Source organism: Andrographis paniculata, unplaced genomic scaffold, assembly GCF_009805555.1.
Source record: "Andrographis paniculata isolate CXL003 unplaced genomic scaffold, ASM980555v1 Contig32END, whole genome shotgun sequence".
Lineage (NCBI taxonomy): Eukaryota > Viridiplantae > Streptophyta > Magnoliopsida > Lamiales > Acanthaceae > Andrographis > Andrographis paniculata.
This window is the reverse complement of record NW_026137565.1, coordinates 8,214,293-8,232,516: the sequence shown is the minus strand read 5'-3', so window position 1 is coordinate 8,232,516 and position 18,224 is coordinate 8,214,293. Positions and strand designations below refer to the sequence as shown.

Genomic DNA, 18,224 nt, shown 5'->3' with positions numbered 1-18,224 from the left:
ATTATGCGATTTTTTAGTGTATATGCCGCTAGTTGCTACTTGAATTAAATTAAACACAATTACATAGGCCTAATTAAATTTAACAATTTGTCTTTAATTTAATTGAAATATCTGACCACAATAATCAATTAAATTGCAAATGATTAGACATTAAAATAAAAAATCACATAAGTACTTGGGAACCAAAAAAATAATATAAAACAAAATCTAATCTCCAAATCTATAGATGTTTTTTTTACTCCTAAAATAGAAAAAATAATCTACTCGCTAGTCATTGGAAGAAGAATAAAAACAATAAAGAAAATATCTACATATGCAAAACTGTTTGAAATTGATTATGCGATTTTTTTAGTGTATATGCCGCTAGTTGCTACTTGAATTAAATTAAACACAATTACAGAGGCCTAATTAAATTTAACAATTTATCTTTAATTTAATTGAAATATCTGATCACAATAATCAATTAAATTGCAAATGATTAGACATTAAAATAAAAAATCACACAAATACTTGGGAACCAAAAAAATAATATAAAACAAAATTTAATCTCGCAAATCTATAGTTGTTTCTTTTACTCCTAAGATAGAAAAAGTAATCTACTCGCTAGCCATTGGAAGAAGAATAAAAATAATAAAGAAAATAAAGATGGCATAAGAATGATAGAGTAGAAATAAAAATCTCTTTTAATTTTTCTCCTTATATCTCATGTGTTTTACGATCTTTCCGATGGACCATTCCACGTTATATTTTATTGTTCTCTCTTGTTATTCTCAAAAGTGGCACCATCCTCCCTTTTTATATCAGAAATAATAATTTTTATATTGCAATCTTTATTTATGCAACAACTTTTTCTAATTTTGCCTTAATTTCCCTTTTGGCCCAAAAATTAAATTGCAATCCTTTTTCTTTTTTTTCTTTTACACTTTTATCATCTTTTACAATACCATGCACTTGATACCAAATATAAGCATCGAAACAAATATCAAAACCTAAACATATATACAAATAAATTCCACTAAAATGCATACTATTAGTCTATTACCTATATGTATGTGTGTGTAATGGGCGAATGGGATCTTATCTAGGAATCAATCGATCATGCAGTCTAAAGGAAGGGACGAACCAACCAACAAAATGTGTTCCTAGCTGCTACAAATCCGTTATCACTGTCAGTGTGCAAATAAATACATGCAGGTTACTCCTAGCTCCCGTGGGGCGGAGCGGAGCCAATCATTTTAAGTTCAAAGCTCTTGACAGGTCCGGCGGCATCACGCATGGTGGTGTCCATGACATAAGGAACTCCGTCCACCGTGATCTCCGTGGCGTTGTCCAGGAACTGCCGGCATGGCTCCCGCCGCTCCGCAATGGTGCCGTGGTAGTGGAAGTATCTGATGCGCGCCCCCGTCCTGTGTGTGGACTTCCCCACAAAGTTCTGCGATATGTGCACCCCACTTGCAAACACGCCCCGCGGCTGCACTGCGTACTTCCGGTCCCTCCTGATGCCCCTCTTCACATCTCTGTACACCAGCTTCTCGAATCCCCATTTCCTGCCACACCCACGCACACCACCAGGGCCAGGGGATTTACAGATCAAAGAAGCTAATCAGATACTCTCCAAACAGTAAACATGTCAGTCAAAATAAGCTCTCCCTCCTAGTCCTTCCTATCCATCATTGATTGAAATCTACGAAATTGAGCTAATGAGTTGGGACGGAGCAGAGGCTAAGTTCGGCCCCGGGAATATATATATATATATAGCTGCAGAACATCCACAAACACAATGCGCACATATATATATATAATTATAAATATAATACTAGTGTAATATATACCGAAAAGCCGTGGGAGCATCCTGAGAGAGGCAGAGCTTGTTGGACATGGGTATCTGCTCAATGGTGAATTGAGTGAAATCGGAGAGGGAATCCACGACGGACTTGATGGTGTTCTTCTTGGGAATATATATGAACTCGTCCACATCGAAAAAGAACATCCACCTGGCCGCAAATCTATATCGGTGCAAACAATCATTCACAATCAGGAACTGGTTGTGGTAGTAACCATCGAACCTTTCCTGGTCCCTTACGTCCTGTAACGTCACGAACCCCTTATCCATCCACGGCCTCAGCACTTGCATTAGCCCTCCGTCGCGCACGCCACCGGCGTCGTGCATTACAAAGTGGGACCGCGCGCCGAACAGTCTCACATGGTATGCCAGCCACTCCCTGACTCTCTGGGGACTCAAATTCCCGTACAGAGGCGAACCACAGTAAAGGTAGTCATACATGGGCCGCGAATTGAACTGCGCAAGGAAACGGGCAAAATCTTGGGGGGTTTCGTCCATGGCCAGAATAGTGTCGGTTATGTTGACGGTGCGGTCACCGCCTCCGTTGGTGGCCGCCTGCACAAGAAGCTGACCACCCTTTCCATCAGCGCCGGCGGGGGTAGGGAAAGTGCAGTTGATGACAACGACCGTGTAGACACGGCCATAGCCCCAATCTGGGAGGATCCTTTGCCCAGGAACGGAGAGGGAGCTGAGAGGGCCGCGGTTGTGATTGTGGTTGTGGTGCGGCGGTACCCACACGCATTGGTAGGTAGGCTTGCCGTAGAGATGCAGGGGCTTGGAGGACAGACCGACGACGGCGAAGGTATGGGGACCGCCCCTGTATGCTGACATCATAATGAAGTTGTAGGCGGCAGAGCCGTAAGGCCTGAAAGCTCGCTTCAGGATGCCATCCTTTGATAGCAAGTGATCTCTGATTCTGTTGCTGTTGCTGTTGCTGCTAGAATGGGGGTGGGCCGAGGCCGGGTTGTTGGGATAACTATAATTATGATGGTAGTTGCTATGGTGGTCTGTGGGATGAGAGGCGGCGGCGGCGGCGGCGGCAGGGGAGAGGCAGCGGCGGATGTCGGAAGGGGAGAGAAAGAAGCGGGGAGGGAGGAATTGGAGGAGAGTTGCGAGGGAGCAGATGAGGAGGAGAAGGATGAGGAGGGGTTTGAGTTCAGCAGCGCAGACGTTCCACGCAATTCCGACCGGCATCTTCCTGTCCTTGATGCGCGCTGCCGTTTCCGTTGGGGGGATCGCACTGGTGCTGGTACTACTCCCCATCACCATTATAGATAGGCTTAGGCTAGCTTTAGGCTGCGGTGCCCCCCGAGCCCCAGGGATCTCTCTCTCTCTCTCTCTCTCTCTGCCCCCTTGGCAACACCGATCGATCCTCTCTCTCTCTCTCTCTGTTCTTCAATTCACCTCTACCCTACCCTGCAGCCCCTCCCTCTCGCAATGCTTATTGCTGCTGCAATATGTATCTCTCAATTCAGCTCAAGGTGTGTGGGAACTCCGAATGCGTGGGAGGAGAGAGAGAGAGAGTTAGCGAGAAAGAGAGTAATAATACTGGCTGGCTAGCTTGCTTGCTGCACACCACAACCAAACCAACAAAACTTGGTGTGCACCTGTGCTGTCTTCCTTCTCCGCCTTCCCTTTCTTTATTTTAATAATAATTGAAGGATAATCATTGCAAGGAGACAGAGACAGAGACGGACAGACAGCTTGATTGGGCGGAATGATAGCGAAGGTGGTGTGATTTGGCCAGGTATGACAGGACCGGACCGGACCGAGGTGTTTGGGAAGGGAGCGGGGTAGGCGTGTATGCTGATTTTTACGTGGCAATTGTTTAATTATTATTTTCTTCGTCGTTGAATTTTATTCTATTTAAATTTGACATCAATTTTAATAAAAATGGATAAAAATAAATTATTTTTTTATAATAATAAAAATAAAAAATAGTATGTTTTTTTAAAAAAATAATAAACAAATACGATTAAAAAAATTGAATAACTATTTAATTTTTTTAAAAAATTAATACGTTATACTCTCTCCGTCCAGTTAAAAATATACATATTTCTTTCTATTTTGGGACATACAATTACTAACTATTTCATTAAATACTTTATTTTTTCCACAAATATCCCTATTTTACATCACATCGTTACTTTTATACAAAAAAAAGTAAGGGCAAAAAAGTCATTTTATTATTTTTACCTATCCACTATAATTAAAATATTATTACTCTTTAATCTCCACGCCAAAAGTAATTGTATATTTTTAGTTTGGACGGAGGGCGTATATATTATTATTTTTATATTCTCTATCTCCGCCTTAGTAAATATATATATATCTTTTTCAACAATTTTATGAAACAAATACACTAAGGGTGTGTTTGTTTGGGGAATTGGATTGATTTACACTATTTATCCAATTTTTTTCTCCTAAAAAATTCAAATCAAACACCTATTTTTTATTTTTTATATTATATTAAAAATCAATTTTACATTCAAAACATCACATCAACACCTATTTATATCACATCTGTTCAAATTCAAAATATTTACTATTCAAATTCAGGTCAAAATCCAAACCCCAAACAAACACACCCTAAGAGAGATCTAGTCCACCAACCAGCCAGTCACATAAGATTGATTTATTTTTTTTTTTAATGTCTCAAATTAACGCATTGCCCGAGTGCTAATTTTATGGAAAAGTATTATTAGAACAGTTAAAATTGATTGAATCGTTTGCATCATTTTCAAAGGTCAATTTTTTATTTTTTAGGCCGATTAAAATATTGGTCTAAACGAATCAATTAAGACGAATTGCAGTTAGATGTGAATTAGCTCGCAAGTAGACCGGTAAGCCGTAGCTCAAATAAATATATTTATAATTATATTATATCTTTTATATTTCTAAATAAATATATTTATTTTATCATTTTAGTTTGTTGGAAATTAATTTATTTATTTTTAATAATTATACTTGCTACATAACTTTGAAAATTTTATAACTTATATATTATTATAATAAAATCATTATTATTGTTTAATACTAATATTCATAATTTTTAATGAAAAAGTAAATAAATATAAAAGATTGATAAAATATTATATTTTATGATAGATTTTAAAAATATTTTATAAAAAGTTAAATTAATTATTAATTAATTTAGTAGAAGTTTTCATATCAAAGTAGATTAAACTAATTAATCAGTATATACGGTTTGCAATATTAGTTTTTATATTATAATTTTTTCGGTCATGTGACCGTTTTCTTTATTTTAATTTTTCGTTTGTTTTATTATTTTTCTTTCGTACCATTCGACGGTGAGCTGAGTTGGGCTTGCTAATCCGCCCCATAGTAAATTTGCCCACAAATACTCGACGAATTTGTAAATTATGATGAATTATGAGTTCAACATATTTTTATAGATCTAAATCTGAGAGGCATTCCCAACCTTAGACCATGTGGGATGGCTTTTAAATCATGCCCTCCTTTCTATAATCAGGTTTTTTTTGTCAACTAAAAGTAAAAGATTACATGCAGTGCCTTAAGATGTGTTTTTTTTTTTTTTTTCCATGAGCTTTCAATTTTTGATATTTAAATTCTGTATTTTTTTTAAATATATATATATTTTTTATTTATAAATATTTTATTATATATTATTTTAATATCAAACTCAAATAAAAAAATTTCAAATTAAATAAGAAAGACACCCTTAGTTATTGAAATCAATATTTAGAGGCACCGGCAGAGGGGCTTCATGCAGTCAAAGACCTCTCCAAATCGCGAGAGAAGAGAGCAACCATTGTTGTATTTTTCTTTTAGTGAGAACCATTGCACGTAGTCTTAGCATCGGTTGCGTAAAGCAGCAATCTTTGCATTTGGACATTAATTAATAATAAACGAGCAACGAATGGATGGTTTCTTTACGCCTGGTTTTAAATTTTGATCAATTTACCCCATAAAAAGTGGCTTTAAATAATGCTCCAGATGAGTATGTAATGCATTATTAAAGGGTGTGTTTTGATTTGATTAGATTAGTAAGAACAAACTAGGTAGGGAGGGAGAAGGTAAAGATCCCAATCACCCTAAAAATGGCAAAAGATGATATATATATGTGTACGTAAGTCTATTTTGGAGGTGGAAAGAGATGGATAGACATGGTGCCGTGAACGAGGAGGACACGAGGGCGGAGAACGTGGCCACGCGGCGCGGAGAACGTGGCCACGCGGCGAAGGAAATAAAACTTTGCGAGCTACTGAATGCATTTGAATTGCCCGTTTTTCAACAAAAACAAACAAGATATTTATTATTAGTATTATTATTTAGCATATGTTTATCAAAAAAAAAAAAAAAAAGATTATAATTAATCTTATAAAAAAAATAATATCTATATGAATTTATATATTTATATATTGTTTTCTATTTTACAAGGTACTACTTACCTAATTTATAATATATTACATAAATTTATTATTATTATTATTATTATTATTATAATATTACATCATAGAGATATTTTTGTTTTTTATTTTTTTTTTACAAATCAATATAATATTAATATTTAAAAATATAATTACAAAAAATAAATAATACTCTTATTGCAGGACGAAATTAGTATTTACCTTTTATTTTTATTTATTTCAAATTAAAATATTTGTTTCATTTTTATTTGATAAAATAGCATAAAATCCTCATGGAATTTTCACAATTTACTGAAAATTTTTTATGATCATAAAATTTTATATTACTTACTTGTAGTTCCTCCCATAATATTTCAACAAAAATCATCTCCGTTAGTAATTAACGGCGATTATAATTCACGCTCCCAGAGTGCAACCGTTGATAAAGGAAAGCCTGATCTTTAGTACTTCACGTGTTGAGGTGAGCATGATGGAATAGTACAAAAAAATTTACGATTGCTGTGCTATGGTATGCAATTATAACATAATAAGCAGTTGTATTTAGGTGCATAAATTGAATCGTCATTAAGTATTAATAGAAGATTTTTTATGCAATATTTTTTGAACCACTAATAAGTAATATGAAATTTTAAGATTAATAGAGATTTTTAACAAATTTCGAATATTACATGAAAGTTTTCAGTAAATTTCTAAAACTACAGGTCCAGACAATTTCTCCAATTCAACACAACAGGAGCGCTGCGAGCCCATTCCCGCCAAACTCGATCAATCCAAATGGAAAGATTCAGTCCAATACCATGAGATGAGACCACCAAGACAGGCAGACCCAACATTAACCATGGACCGCCCCAAAACCACCAACTCTAGAATGCCCAAAATTGAAACACACACATACCAGCAATCACAACACATCGATTGAATAATATCCCCGATACGGATCCAATCAAATTGAACTTGATGTCTCGAAAACCCGAAGATAAGACTCCTACACCAATCTCGATTGGAACCCACAAAAATTCAAGGTCGAATAATAATTACTTTATTATTATTATTTATTCCACAATTTTTTAATAAAAGTTTTAATGGTAAATCTATATTTCGGATTAAAGGATTTGATGGAACAAACTTTATAAACAAAGATATGAATTATTAGCAAAAAATAATTAAAATAAATTTAAATTAATATAAGCCATTCAAAATTAAATTTAAAAGCTATTGAAACTGAGCCAACTCAACAATAATATGATAGGATTTGTTTTTGATATTCTCCGAAGGCCTCGTTGTAGTAGAGTTTACTTGGGAACTTATAAGGCGTGAAATTTTCGAGACTTGGATTTGCACCCCAACAATATATATATATATATGTATAGTAATGCTAAAAGACATAAATACAAAGGGATAACCTTATAGTGTAGAGGTTGGACTTGTGACTATTAGGTTATAGGTTCAAACCTTTGGAGCTTCGGGTCACCTGCCACACATGTTTTCGAGATATGAATTGTAACCCTAGGAGTGAGTAAACAATTGTATTATCTCGAACAAACTAAAACTAATGGGTGATATCTAAGTCGTCTTTGTGTAATTTCGTTTGAATGAATGGAGTATGCCAAAGAAACAGAGTAGTCTAGCGGTGAGAAGAATCCCCTCGGATGTCAATAAGTTGATCCAGTGAATATGATAGTACGGTAGTACTTGTAGCGGGATGGATCAGGGATAGGGATAGGTTTTGAGAAATATGATATCACGTCGATTAGAGAAAGAAAGATACTTGGAGACAGATAAATCACATAGATAGAGATGCTCGATCGGTCGCTCAGCTCCTGTACGTGTACTTGTACTTTGCATGTTAATTCCGGCTGTTACAGGAAAGAAGGAAATATAATACTCCTATACATGCAGTAACACAGAAGAAAGAAGAAAGCAGCCGCAGCATCATCTACTCTTGGTCATTCATTTCATTATATTATATATATATATATATAATATATAGAAAGGCAAAACGATCGACCGATCGAGTGAAAGAAGGTCTGGGCTGAGCTGCGTCTCTTCCTCCCTCCTTCCCTCCCTCCCTCCCTCCCTCTGGATCGGTTGACTCAGTTCAGTTGAGTTGAGTTGAGTAATTGCAAGAATATAGTTTGGCTCGGATAACATCCACAATGGGAGCAGCACAGACGGGGCATTTCCTACTCCGCAGCTGTAGCTCCTGGGCACAACCATAGCAGGTGCACATGTGCCCGCACCTGACCCACCGCGTACAGTAAGCAAGCAAGTAAGTACCCATGGAGAATTGGAGATGGAGATCCATCAATCTTCCCATCATTCTCATCTACTAATTTATTCATTAATGAATGATCTGATATGGCTTTGGCTTTGGCGTACAAATTAGATTCTAATCTAAACAGTAACCTACGTACCTGTACAGAAGAGAATCAACCTCCTGCATCTTGCAGCAGACACAACATCTCCTCTCTCCTTTACCCTTCTTCACTGAATTGATCACTCGCCCGTTCTTTGCATCTGCAGCATCATCCCCATCATCATGTAATGTAAGGGAGGAGCTAGCTAGCTAGGGGTATCAACTCTCTTGATAATTATTCATGACGACGACAGACGGAGACAATCAATGGACTAATTACAGAAAAACATCCAATTAAGATTAATAATTGACCTGAATGATCCAGAGATGTGGGGATGGATCCTTGCAATTTGATCTGCATATCCATGCAACATTTAATTGATCTTCTCAGCAGAGACATCTCTTGACGCAGTTGCTCCATGTGCCTTCTCAAATCGTATATCAGCTCCATATCCTGTACGACCTGCTTTCAAAAATCCTCATAATGCATGCTTGCATATATACCTAGAATAGTAATAATAATAATAATAATAGCAATACCGTAAAGATTGACTTACACTCGCAGATTGGGCAGAGTTAGTCCCGTTGTAATTGTTATGATCACGGCACCAAATGGACGACGAGGAGTGTTGTGTACAAGGAGGAGGAGGAGGAGGAGGAGGAGATGGAGCATGATAAGAGCAATCGCTTGATTCGCGGCCTTGATATGTTTCTGCTGCTGCTGCAATATAATCCATGTAATCATCCGAGGACTCGTTATACTGTTGCCCAACTGTGCTCCCCGCTTCTTCATATCCATCGAAATAGTCTTCCTCCTCCTCCTCCTCCTCCTCTTCTTGCCCACCCACTCTGTCAATCTCTTCTCCTTCCTCCAGTAATCTCTCTGCGCAAAATGGCTTCTCATCAGCATGCTTTTGATCTCCCCGCAGCGACCTCTTATTCTGTGGCGTCTTCTGTCCTTGGGCACGTGATATCATCACCCGATCGATTTCCTCTCTCAGACCGCTGGACAGAAAGGTTGAGACGCTCCTCCTGGGTATGTTTATTCAGACAAATCAGGGGGCGTCAGTGATCAATAATTTATATGGCACAACCCAATTGAGGAATCACACACACACACACACACGAGACATTAGATCGAAGAGATGATTTGTTTGGTTTGACTACTGTTTGGGGGGGGGGGGGGGTAGGGTATTTGAGAGGGCTAGCTCGATGCCTAGTTATTTCTCTCACATGTTTCATATTGCTAGTCTGCTGCTTCTGTGTTGGCAGGCAAGTTTTTCATGTAGAAATGTGATTATATATTTTAATATTGGATCGATCATCATATGTTGGACATGAATTGGATTGGAATCTGAAACCGTGAATTGATGGATCAATGTCAGCCATGCAAGTATAGAGACAAAGCTAGCTAGCTTTACACCTTCCAAGCAGCACCCTGATTTCTTCGTTGTCTGAGAAAGGATCAAGCATCTCCTGATATCTCTCTTGCCTGAGATATTCCCAGTCGCTGCGAGGCCGAGATACCTCATCAATCCAATCTCTATAGCTTCGTGCTTCTTGCTGCTGCTGCTGGTAATCACCCTGAAACTCTTCCCATCCAACTTCAGGATTAGAAGAAACATGGCTTACCCAGAATGTAGCAGTTTCTGCCATTAATTCCTGGTTACTGCCCGATTCATCCTCCTGCAGGTAACTTGGGGGATGATCACACCGGTCACCATCGCCGATCAAATCGTATCTGCTTTTCACAGCCCGCTGATCCACGGTCTTCCTCTCTTGGCTATGGACCTTGAGTTCGATATCGCGGCGGGACTCGGCCATCTCTCCCGATTGGATCATATTTATATCGTGGAAGCTGGTCCTAGCCTTCTTTACAGATTCAACTGACCTATGGTTCCCAATCTCTGTGCCGCCTCTTTCACTCATAAACGCGGACAACTTACTTGCCTCATCATTATTACGTGTCACGTTTTCAGCGAGTTTGGAAGAGCTGTGTTCAATATTATTTTCCTCAGAAAAGACAAAGATTTCTGAGCCTGGATCGTGATTTTCCCCAACTCCAAGACGAATTTTTGAGTGAATTACTTGCTGGCATTGATTTCCTTGTACAAGTGGAGTGGCTGCAAAGATGGCTGCTGGCGTGGAAGGGGCAATCTCGGTCAGTTCTTTGTGGCCGCGGCGGCCAGAGTGGACGGAACCACCTGTAATGCTTGGATCAAGTCTTTCCCTGAAGGCAAGTAATCAGGTGCGTTCAGACTCGGTAAAAAATATATATGTGTATTTCCGAGTCACTGTTTTGTAAACTGTAGGCAGAAACGGGAAAGCCCTAACCTGGAATGTGGATTGGCAGCAGCTTGCATGGCTTTGTGCGAACTAGAATGCGATAGTGTGTTAATTGAATGCCGATCTTCGGTAGCTTCAATGCCACGGCGCAGGAATTTGATTCGAAGCACGGCCTGTTCATTATTCCAAACAAGGAAGGAAGGGAGGAAGGAAGGCATGAGATCTCATGAGCTTTGAAGGATGGGAACTAGTAGCAGCACTACAAATTAAGCAAATATATACCCTCTCCCTCCCAAACGCGTGAAAGTATTAAATAGGATAATTTAGAAATTAAATGAAATATATATCTTATTTTTTTCATATGAATGATAGAATAAAATAAAATGTGAGGTAGAGATTAAGTATAATTAATTATTTTTTATTTTAAAAATATTATAGAGTGTTTGAAACGTACTAAAAGAAAAATATTGTAAGATTTTTAGGCCGGAGGAAGTATAAAAGAAAGAGAGAGCGGATCAGCCAGCTAGTAGGTAACTAGGTAGGCACCTGAATGCGGCCTCGGTGAGAAAACTTGGAAACAGCCTTACGCCCCACGAGCCCGTCAAGTTCTTTGCGCCTGTCGCCCTCCATCTGTATCAGCAGGTCATGGTATGCCTGGCGTCCCCTGATCCTCGGGGAACCCAGGAGCGGCAGAAGAGGGGGTTGAGGCGAGGCGGCGGAGTCAGCAACAGCAGTATCGGCGGCGGCGGCGGCAGCAGTGCTGGAGGCGGATGATGATGATGAGCGAGGATCCTCTGTCAGTTTTCTGATGATGTCGACGACCCTGAGCCTCTCGCGCTCGCGCTCGGTGGCGTCAGACTCCCTCCCGCGAGAGGAAGGGGGCCCAGTCACGGCTGTCCTGTCATATGTTTCCCAATCCTCCTCGAAAGGGTCTTCCTGCTGGTCACTGTTGGTATCGACGGTGGTAACAACGGCTGCTGCAGGGGTGTCCTGAACCTGAACCTGAGATGCGGTGAATGAGGGAGAAGGGGAGGGCGAGGGGGAGCAAGACGCGGATGCCGAGGCGGAGGCGGAAGCAGAGTTGTTCCTGCCACCGCACTTGACCTCTGCCTCGAAGTCTCTCCATTTCTGAACCAGGGAGGAGACCCCCCGCATATTGGGAACCGAATCCCCCTTGCCGGAGAACACCATTTCTCGAGCTCTTCTCCACTTGCTGCTGCTGCTGTTGCTGCTGCTGTCATCATCATTGTTGTTGTTGTTTCGATGGCAGTGGTGGTTTCGGGACGGGGCTTCATTGTTGGGACGGTCTTGTTTATCTTTCTCACGATCACCGCGCCTGCAACGATTACGATTATGATTATGATTATGATCAGCTTTGTCATGGTTGTTATATTTTGTGGTGGTGGTGGCGGCGGAGGCAGCGGTTTGCCATTGAGGACGATGAACCCATAAGTCGGTAAAGTCGATTGGAGGAGGAGGAGGGGGAGGAGAGTTATTAATGGTGGTGTTGCTATGATGATCGGGGGGAACGCAAGAAGTGGAGACCAAGTTGTTGAGGTGGTCAGAGTGGAAGGAGGAGGAGGAGGAATCGCGGCGGCAGCCAAAGGGAGAGGAGGTGGCGATTTCCACTTGGGAAGACGCCATGGCAGCCTTTAATACCATGCATGAAAAGGAGTAGTGGCCCGGGTCAGATTGATCATGAGATAAAATCATTCACAAGATCAAACAGCACCCATTTCATTAATTACTTTTATGCGCACGTGCACCTAGGCCAGGGAAGAAGGCACGTAAAGGAGGAGGAGCAGGAGCAGGAGGTCCGGTCGTTTGATTTATCGCAGAGAAGTGAGACGCAACGAGTCGTCGGAGGAGGAAGAAGAAGAGAATGCGAGGGGAGAGAAAGAGAGAGAGTAATTAGAAAAACAAGAGAGAGAAAGAGAGAGAGAGAGAGAGGAGAGACCGGGAATGGTGCGGATCTCAAATTGTTGTAAAATGCATGCGACGAAGCGTTGAATTTGGTTCCGGTAAATGCGCGCATCTCCTCCTCTTCTTTCCGCACATTAATTAATTGAGATTAAAACTATTCTTATTTACTATCCTCCGATCCTATTTTATATTTGCATGTCTCACATCATTCATTTTTTTTATTTTTTAAAATATAATTATACATTTTAATTACATTTTAAATTTTATAATTTTTATAATTTTAATTAAATTATTTACTTATATTAACTTTAATTTACAATTATTTTTACTAATACATTTCTTAATTATCTACTAATTATATTTTATGTAAATTTTTGTATTTACAGTGATAATAAGCCCAAAATATTTGGGAACCGATAGAAGTATTTATCATCTAGAGAAGAATGAATATCTTTAAAAAAGATCAAATTAATATTTGATTTGTTAATTTTTTGTTTTTTTTATTAATAACCTAAATATACTAGCACAACAATACTATGAGTTAATGATAATGAGTGAGATTAGGAATTTTATTCTGAATTAAAATAAGTTTAGATTTTGGCATAACGTGATGGTGACATGTAGAATTACTTTTATAAGAATGATATTGTAAATCCCAATATATTCTATTACAATTACTTTTATACTATTTTTACCAATGAATTCTAAATTATGAAATTAAATATAAAAATATATTTATAGATAAAGTTGGCTAATCAGAAAAGTACAATGAAAAGTTTGCTGCCTAATGGCCAGCGAACAATGAGTGTAGTGAAGATAAAGACGAAGGTGAGCGCAATGATAAGAATAATCAGCATACCGTATATGTATAATGATAAATTGAGCTAGCAGTGGCTAATAGTGATAGTGATAGGCAAGCGATAACATAGTAGCCGATAGGATGATCAAATATATATGCGAGTGAAATCTGTGTGTTACTAAATGAATATAAATTCTTGGGTAAAATAAGCAGAAAATAGAATCTAAAGTGTGTGATATATTTGTTCTATCACTAGATATTTTTTAGATGCCCAATTAATTATCCTAAAATTTATTACATTAGTGATTTTAATTTTTTGTCACCTCTAGATTTAATTAAAAAATTAAAGCTCTTACTTACTTAAGTATTTCAGATTATCTGTCAAAGTATTTCAGATTATCGGATTATCTACCATCTGTTATGTGACTTAATAACATGTTCAAACAATTAATCTTTCTATGTAACTTTCTCAGTTTATCTACAATCAAAATTTAAACAATCAAAGATAATTATTATTTACAAAAATAAAACGAGTTTGGTGGGATAGTAAAAAAAAAAAAAAGAAAAAAAAATCCAAGTCCGAAAGACCGAGGAAAGGTACTATATGTTACCGGGTAGGACCCGGACCGGGATGGTTTTGGGGGGGTGGGTTTTAAGTAGGTGCAAGTTAGCGCCCATGGATTGATTCAGTCTGTTTTGTGCGTTAAAATCGGTCCATCGGGTGAAATTGGAATCAGCAGAGTCACGATAGAGATAGCGAGGAAGGAAGGATGCCGTTGAGCGCGACCGTCGTTGGAGCCCTACTGGGGTTGGGGACTCAAATGTACTCCAACGCCCTCCGCAAGCTCCCTTACATGCGCCGTAAGCAGATATTTATTCTTGTTAGAATTTAATTTATTTTTGACCATGCGGTTGAATCGATCGCACAATCGCAGATCCATGGGAGCATTTGCTGGGAATGGGGTTGGGGGCGGTGCTCGCAAACCAGATGGTCAAGTGGGATGCCAAGGCTCAGGAGGACCTTGATAAGTTACTCATCAAGGCCAAGCAAGCCAATGAAAGCCGCTACTTTGGTACCCTTCCTCTCTTCATTGTTCCTTTTTTGTTTTCGACTATTATTTCGTGGGAATCATAGCTAGGAAGGCCACTCTCTTTTCCCTTTTCTTCAATCCTATCTTTGTTTCTTCGAAGCCATTAATCTACACTACGAATCGGATTTGGATGGTTTATGAGTTGCCCAGATTCCCCGATGCTTCTACTTCTGCGCGCTTTGATGAATTGACACAATATAAACCAGTTTGTTATCAATCTGCGTGTCTATGTAAGCATGCCTCTCTTAGGTCTAGCGTGGAATTTGATCTGATTACATTAAGACCGCTAGTTTTCTAAAATTGCCTTCAGATGGCATACGCTACTGTGTTTTGAAGATCTTGTGTATTTTTTTATGAAAATTTCTGGGGTTTTTTCCAAACATTTATATTTTGGCTTTTCATTCCCTTTATAAGAACAAACATTGCTTTCCATTGCAAAAGGAGTGGTTTGTCTTATCAATATCTATCTATTGAATGGAGAAGCTAAGCTAGCTGAATCAAAGAGCATGAAGGATGCTTGCATGTGCAACCAATACAAGAACAAGAGAATATGGAACTGTGTTGTGTGCCATTGCTTTCCATTGCTAGGCGTGTGTTTTTATTGTTTAGCTTTTGAAATGTGAAAATTAAATCAAGATTACCGTACCCCAGGGCCAAGATCATTTTAAAGTGTAGTAAAAGGTTGTGAAATTCAAAGGTAACCTTCGAAACATACTTCACTTGGCATTTTCATAGACAGAAATGGGATGCTTTGCCAATTGAAGCAAGTTATGCTGGTTTCATTTTATCTTAGAAGACTTATAAAGGCATGATTGTCTTTTTAGAACAGCAGGAAAAATATGCACTCTAATGGTTGCAAGCCTAACGGGAGTATCACCAGGGATTCTGATATGACGTGAAAAACAATTCCTTGAAGTACTCTAACCTACTACAGGAAAAACCTGTCCTAGGTCAAACTCCTGGTCCTTCTTTCCGAGCCACGTGTAGACCATGGGTGGTCTGGGCTCCTCTTGCTCAGCTCATTCCTTGCTTGCTGCCCCGTGTTTGCATGAGGTTCCCTATTCAATTACTAGCTGGTTGAAGGCATATAAACCAGGGATTTGTTAATGTATCCTGAATGCAGATAGAAAAATAGAATTATACCTTTGCTCCAATTTGCTAGAGTTGGGACCAATCACAGGCTAGATCCTCTCTAGGCCAAACCCTTTGGGATATTCTTCAGGTTCATTTCTTGATTATAATTAATAGTTTGTATCTGCCTGTTTCAGGCAATTAGGCCTGATCAAATCGTAGACATTGAAAACCTGCTATTTTGAACCAACTGTAATAATATGTATATTCCCATGAAACATTAAGATTATGAACAGGACAAATAAATTCAAATCTAAACTAAAGTTTTATTATCAAATTAATCTGTAATGGGCTCTTACTAATGATCTGTAGATTGTTTGCGGAGTGGGAAAGTTTGCATCCATATACTTCTAGAGTGTTACGTGTGACAACCCTTAATGACCTATTGTTTAAGAAACTCATGGTTTGTTGAGGAGAAAGTCTCTAGGTACAAATTGGGAGAATGGATGGCCGGTGCATATTTAGGCAAATCTTAAGGTCTATGTTTCTTTAGTGCTTTTTGACGGGACAAAAAGTTGTAATTTGTCAATAGTGCCTGTATTTAGTTCTGCTTTTGTGATAGTTTTGTATTGTAGTATTATTGAATGGATTATTAATATGTATTTAATGTAATAATGTTTATGGTATGTTTGTGTATAATTATATGTGAACAGATCATTATTGACGCAATTGTTAAGACATGCATGTCTCTATATGAGAGCAAAAAGAGTGTAGATATTTATTTATTTCTTCCGTGTTTGAGGACTTAAAGTTTACTGTTTTACAGAGTATTAATGTGAGGATAAGTATGGTTTTGGATGAAGTTATACTATCTTTAGAAAATTTTCTTCAGTTGGGGATACAAATTGAGTGTTACATGTAATAAGATGGCTGATGTCGCACATTTAGGGACTTCTGGTCCACCAATGTCCTGAGCCAACATGCGGTGGGGTTTACTATTTCCTGCTTCTTCTACAGCTTACTATTCCTTTACAGTTTTCCTTTGGTCTGACAATTCTTGGCACCATTCATCAATATTTTGTTTTCTTTGACTACAGATGGGAATGAAGACTAGAAGGTTGCTGCAGTTAAAGCATGTATTGTTTTGGAATTCCCTAAACCTGAGCACTCTGTTCACCCTAGATGGAAACCTGTGTGGTGTCATTTGAAGATGATGGCATTATGTAATTTTATTTTGTTTTTTCCAAAAAGAATAATGAATTCTATAATCCTTTGCAGAATATTTAGATTGTGCATTGTCACTTGAGTTCTGCCAGTCATTGGCCAAACACATGCTCCTCGTGAGCAGGTTGATGCAGGTGCAGTCAATGATATTATAGTTGTCTGGTGCAATAAAGTAATGCATTCATCCTAAAACCTACCACAACCGTCGCGTTAGGAATATGTCAAGCTATGCGGCTGTTTTTAGTACAAAATGCTTGCAATGTAATGTTATTTTGTCTCACGGAAATTTACATGTTAGGAAAAGAGATTTTTCATGCTAGAAATGCAATGCTACTTGTTGCATCAATCTCTGGGCAGAGGTGGTGGCTATGCTAATCTCATGTCTAGCGCATCCGATATGATCAGTCAGTGGTGATAGCGATAATGCAGTAAGGTCTGTATCAGATGTTCAGGTGATGAGTCCGCATGCATGACCTATGGAAGGAGCTATTAATATGGAGTGCCAGAAAGAGGTGAAGTAGCCTCTTCCATGATATGGGAATTAGCTATAGCTGCTTGCTTGCTTGCCTGCCTTGGGCAAGAAGAAAGAAGTTTCTTTGCGTTGGACTTCCAGTTTGTACTTATAATGTAGTATAGTATAATATAGTATAGTTTGTTGAGATGCCATGGGAGTTGCGATGAAAAAAACACCAGGCACATGATGTGGAATGTTGAGAGATTTTGTTATTAAGGTTTCTTTGTTACAAATACTCTCATCAGTCAGTCATTCAGATGATTTGCCTGATAGGGACCACACCAAGTCTAGAGGCATTAGAAACACAATAATTAAGCTTATTGATTGCTCCATTTTAGTAACAGTAGTCTGTGTAGTCAAGGGGGGTAGAGGTAAGGTAAGGGGAGGGGAGGGGTACATATTGGAGAAGGATGGGAAGTTAATGCATCAAATGCAGTAGGTAGTAACTTGGTTGTAATACTAATAATTAAAAGAATAATAGAATGGAAATAATAACAAATAATAATAATAATAATAACATTAAGGATCGAGTTGGGTGCAGGCGGATCGGATCGGATCGGATAGCAGCGTGCGTCAGTCATAATATATCCATCTCCCTATAGCTAGCGAGCTCCATTTAGAGGATTGGATCGGGTCGGATCGGGTCATGGAGGATTGGATTGGGCATTAGATTACATATAATACCCTCCAAACAGACGGCATTTA

General features: G+C 38.7%; 3 protein-coding genes across 3 annotated transcripts; 1 reads left to right on the top strand and 2 right to left on the bottom strand.

Moving 5' to 3' along the window:
• Positions 1-1,120: 1,120 nt before the first annotated feature.
• Positions 1,121-3,575, bottom strand: LOC127247772 (galactan beta-1,4-galactosyltransferase GALS3). The gene is made up of 2 exons (XM_051269785.1): positions 1,833-3,575; positions 1,121-1,547 (listed from the first exon to the last, which is right to left on the bottom strand). Exons 1-2 carry the CDS (start codon positions 3,110-3,112, stop codon positions 1,202-1,204), a joined length of 1,626 nt encoding a protein of 541 aa, XP_051125742.1. The 5' UTR covers positions 3,113-3,575; the 3' UTR covers positions 1,121-1,201.
• A 4,765-nt stretch (positions 3,576-8,340) lies between these two features.
• LOC127247430 (uncharacterized) lies at positions 8,341-12,088 on the bottom strand. The gene is made up of 7 exons (XM_051269258.1): positions 11,444-12,088; positions 10,946-11,070; positions 10,035-10,841; positions 9,169-9,643; positions 8,924-9,074; positions 8,670-8,772; positions 8,341-8,495 (listed from the first exon to the last, which is right to left on the bottom strand). The coding sequence occupies exons 1-7, from the start codon at positions 12,086-12,088 to the stop codon at positions 8,354-8,356; spliced, it is 2,448 nt and encodes an 815-aa protein (XP_051125215.1). The 3' UTR covers positions 8,341-8,353.
• Positions 12,089-14,298: 2,210 nt separating this feature from the next.
• LOC127247735 (uncharacterized) lies at positions 14,299-17,197 on the top strand. The gene is made up of 3 exons (XM_051269716.1): positions 14,299-14,480; positions 14,555-14,692; positions 16,879-17,197. Exons 1-3 carry the CDS (start codon positions 14,390-14,392, stop codon positions 16,893-16,895), a joined length of 246 nt encoding a protein of 81 aa, XP_051125673.1. The 5' UTR covers positions 14,299-14,389; the 3' UTR covers positions 16,896-17,197.
• Positions 17,198-18,224: the final 1,027 nt, after the last annotated feature.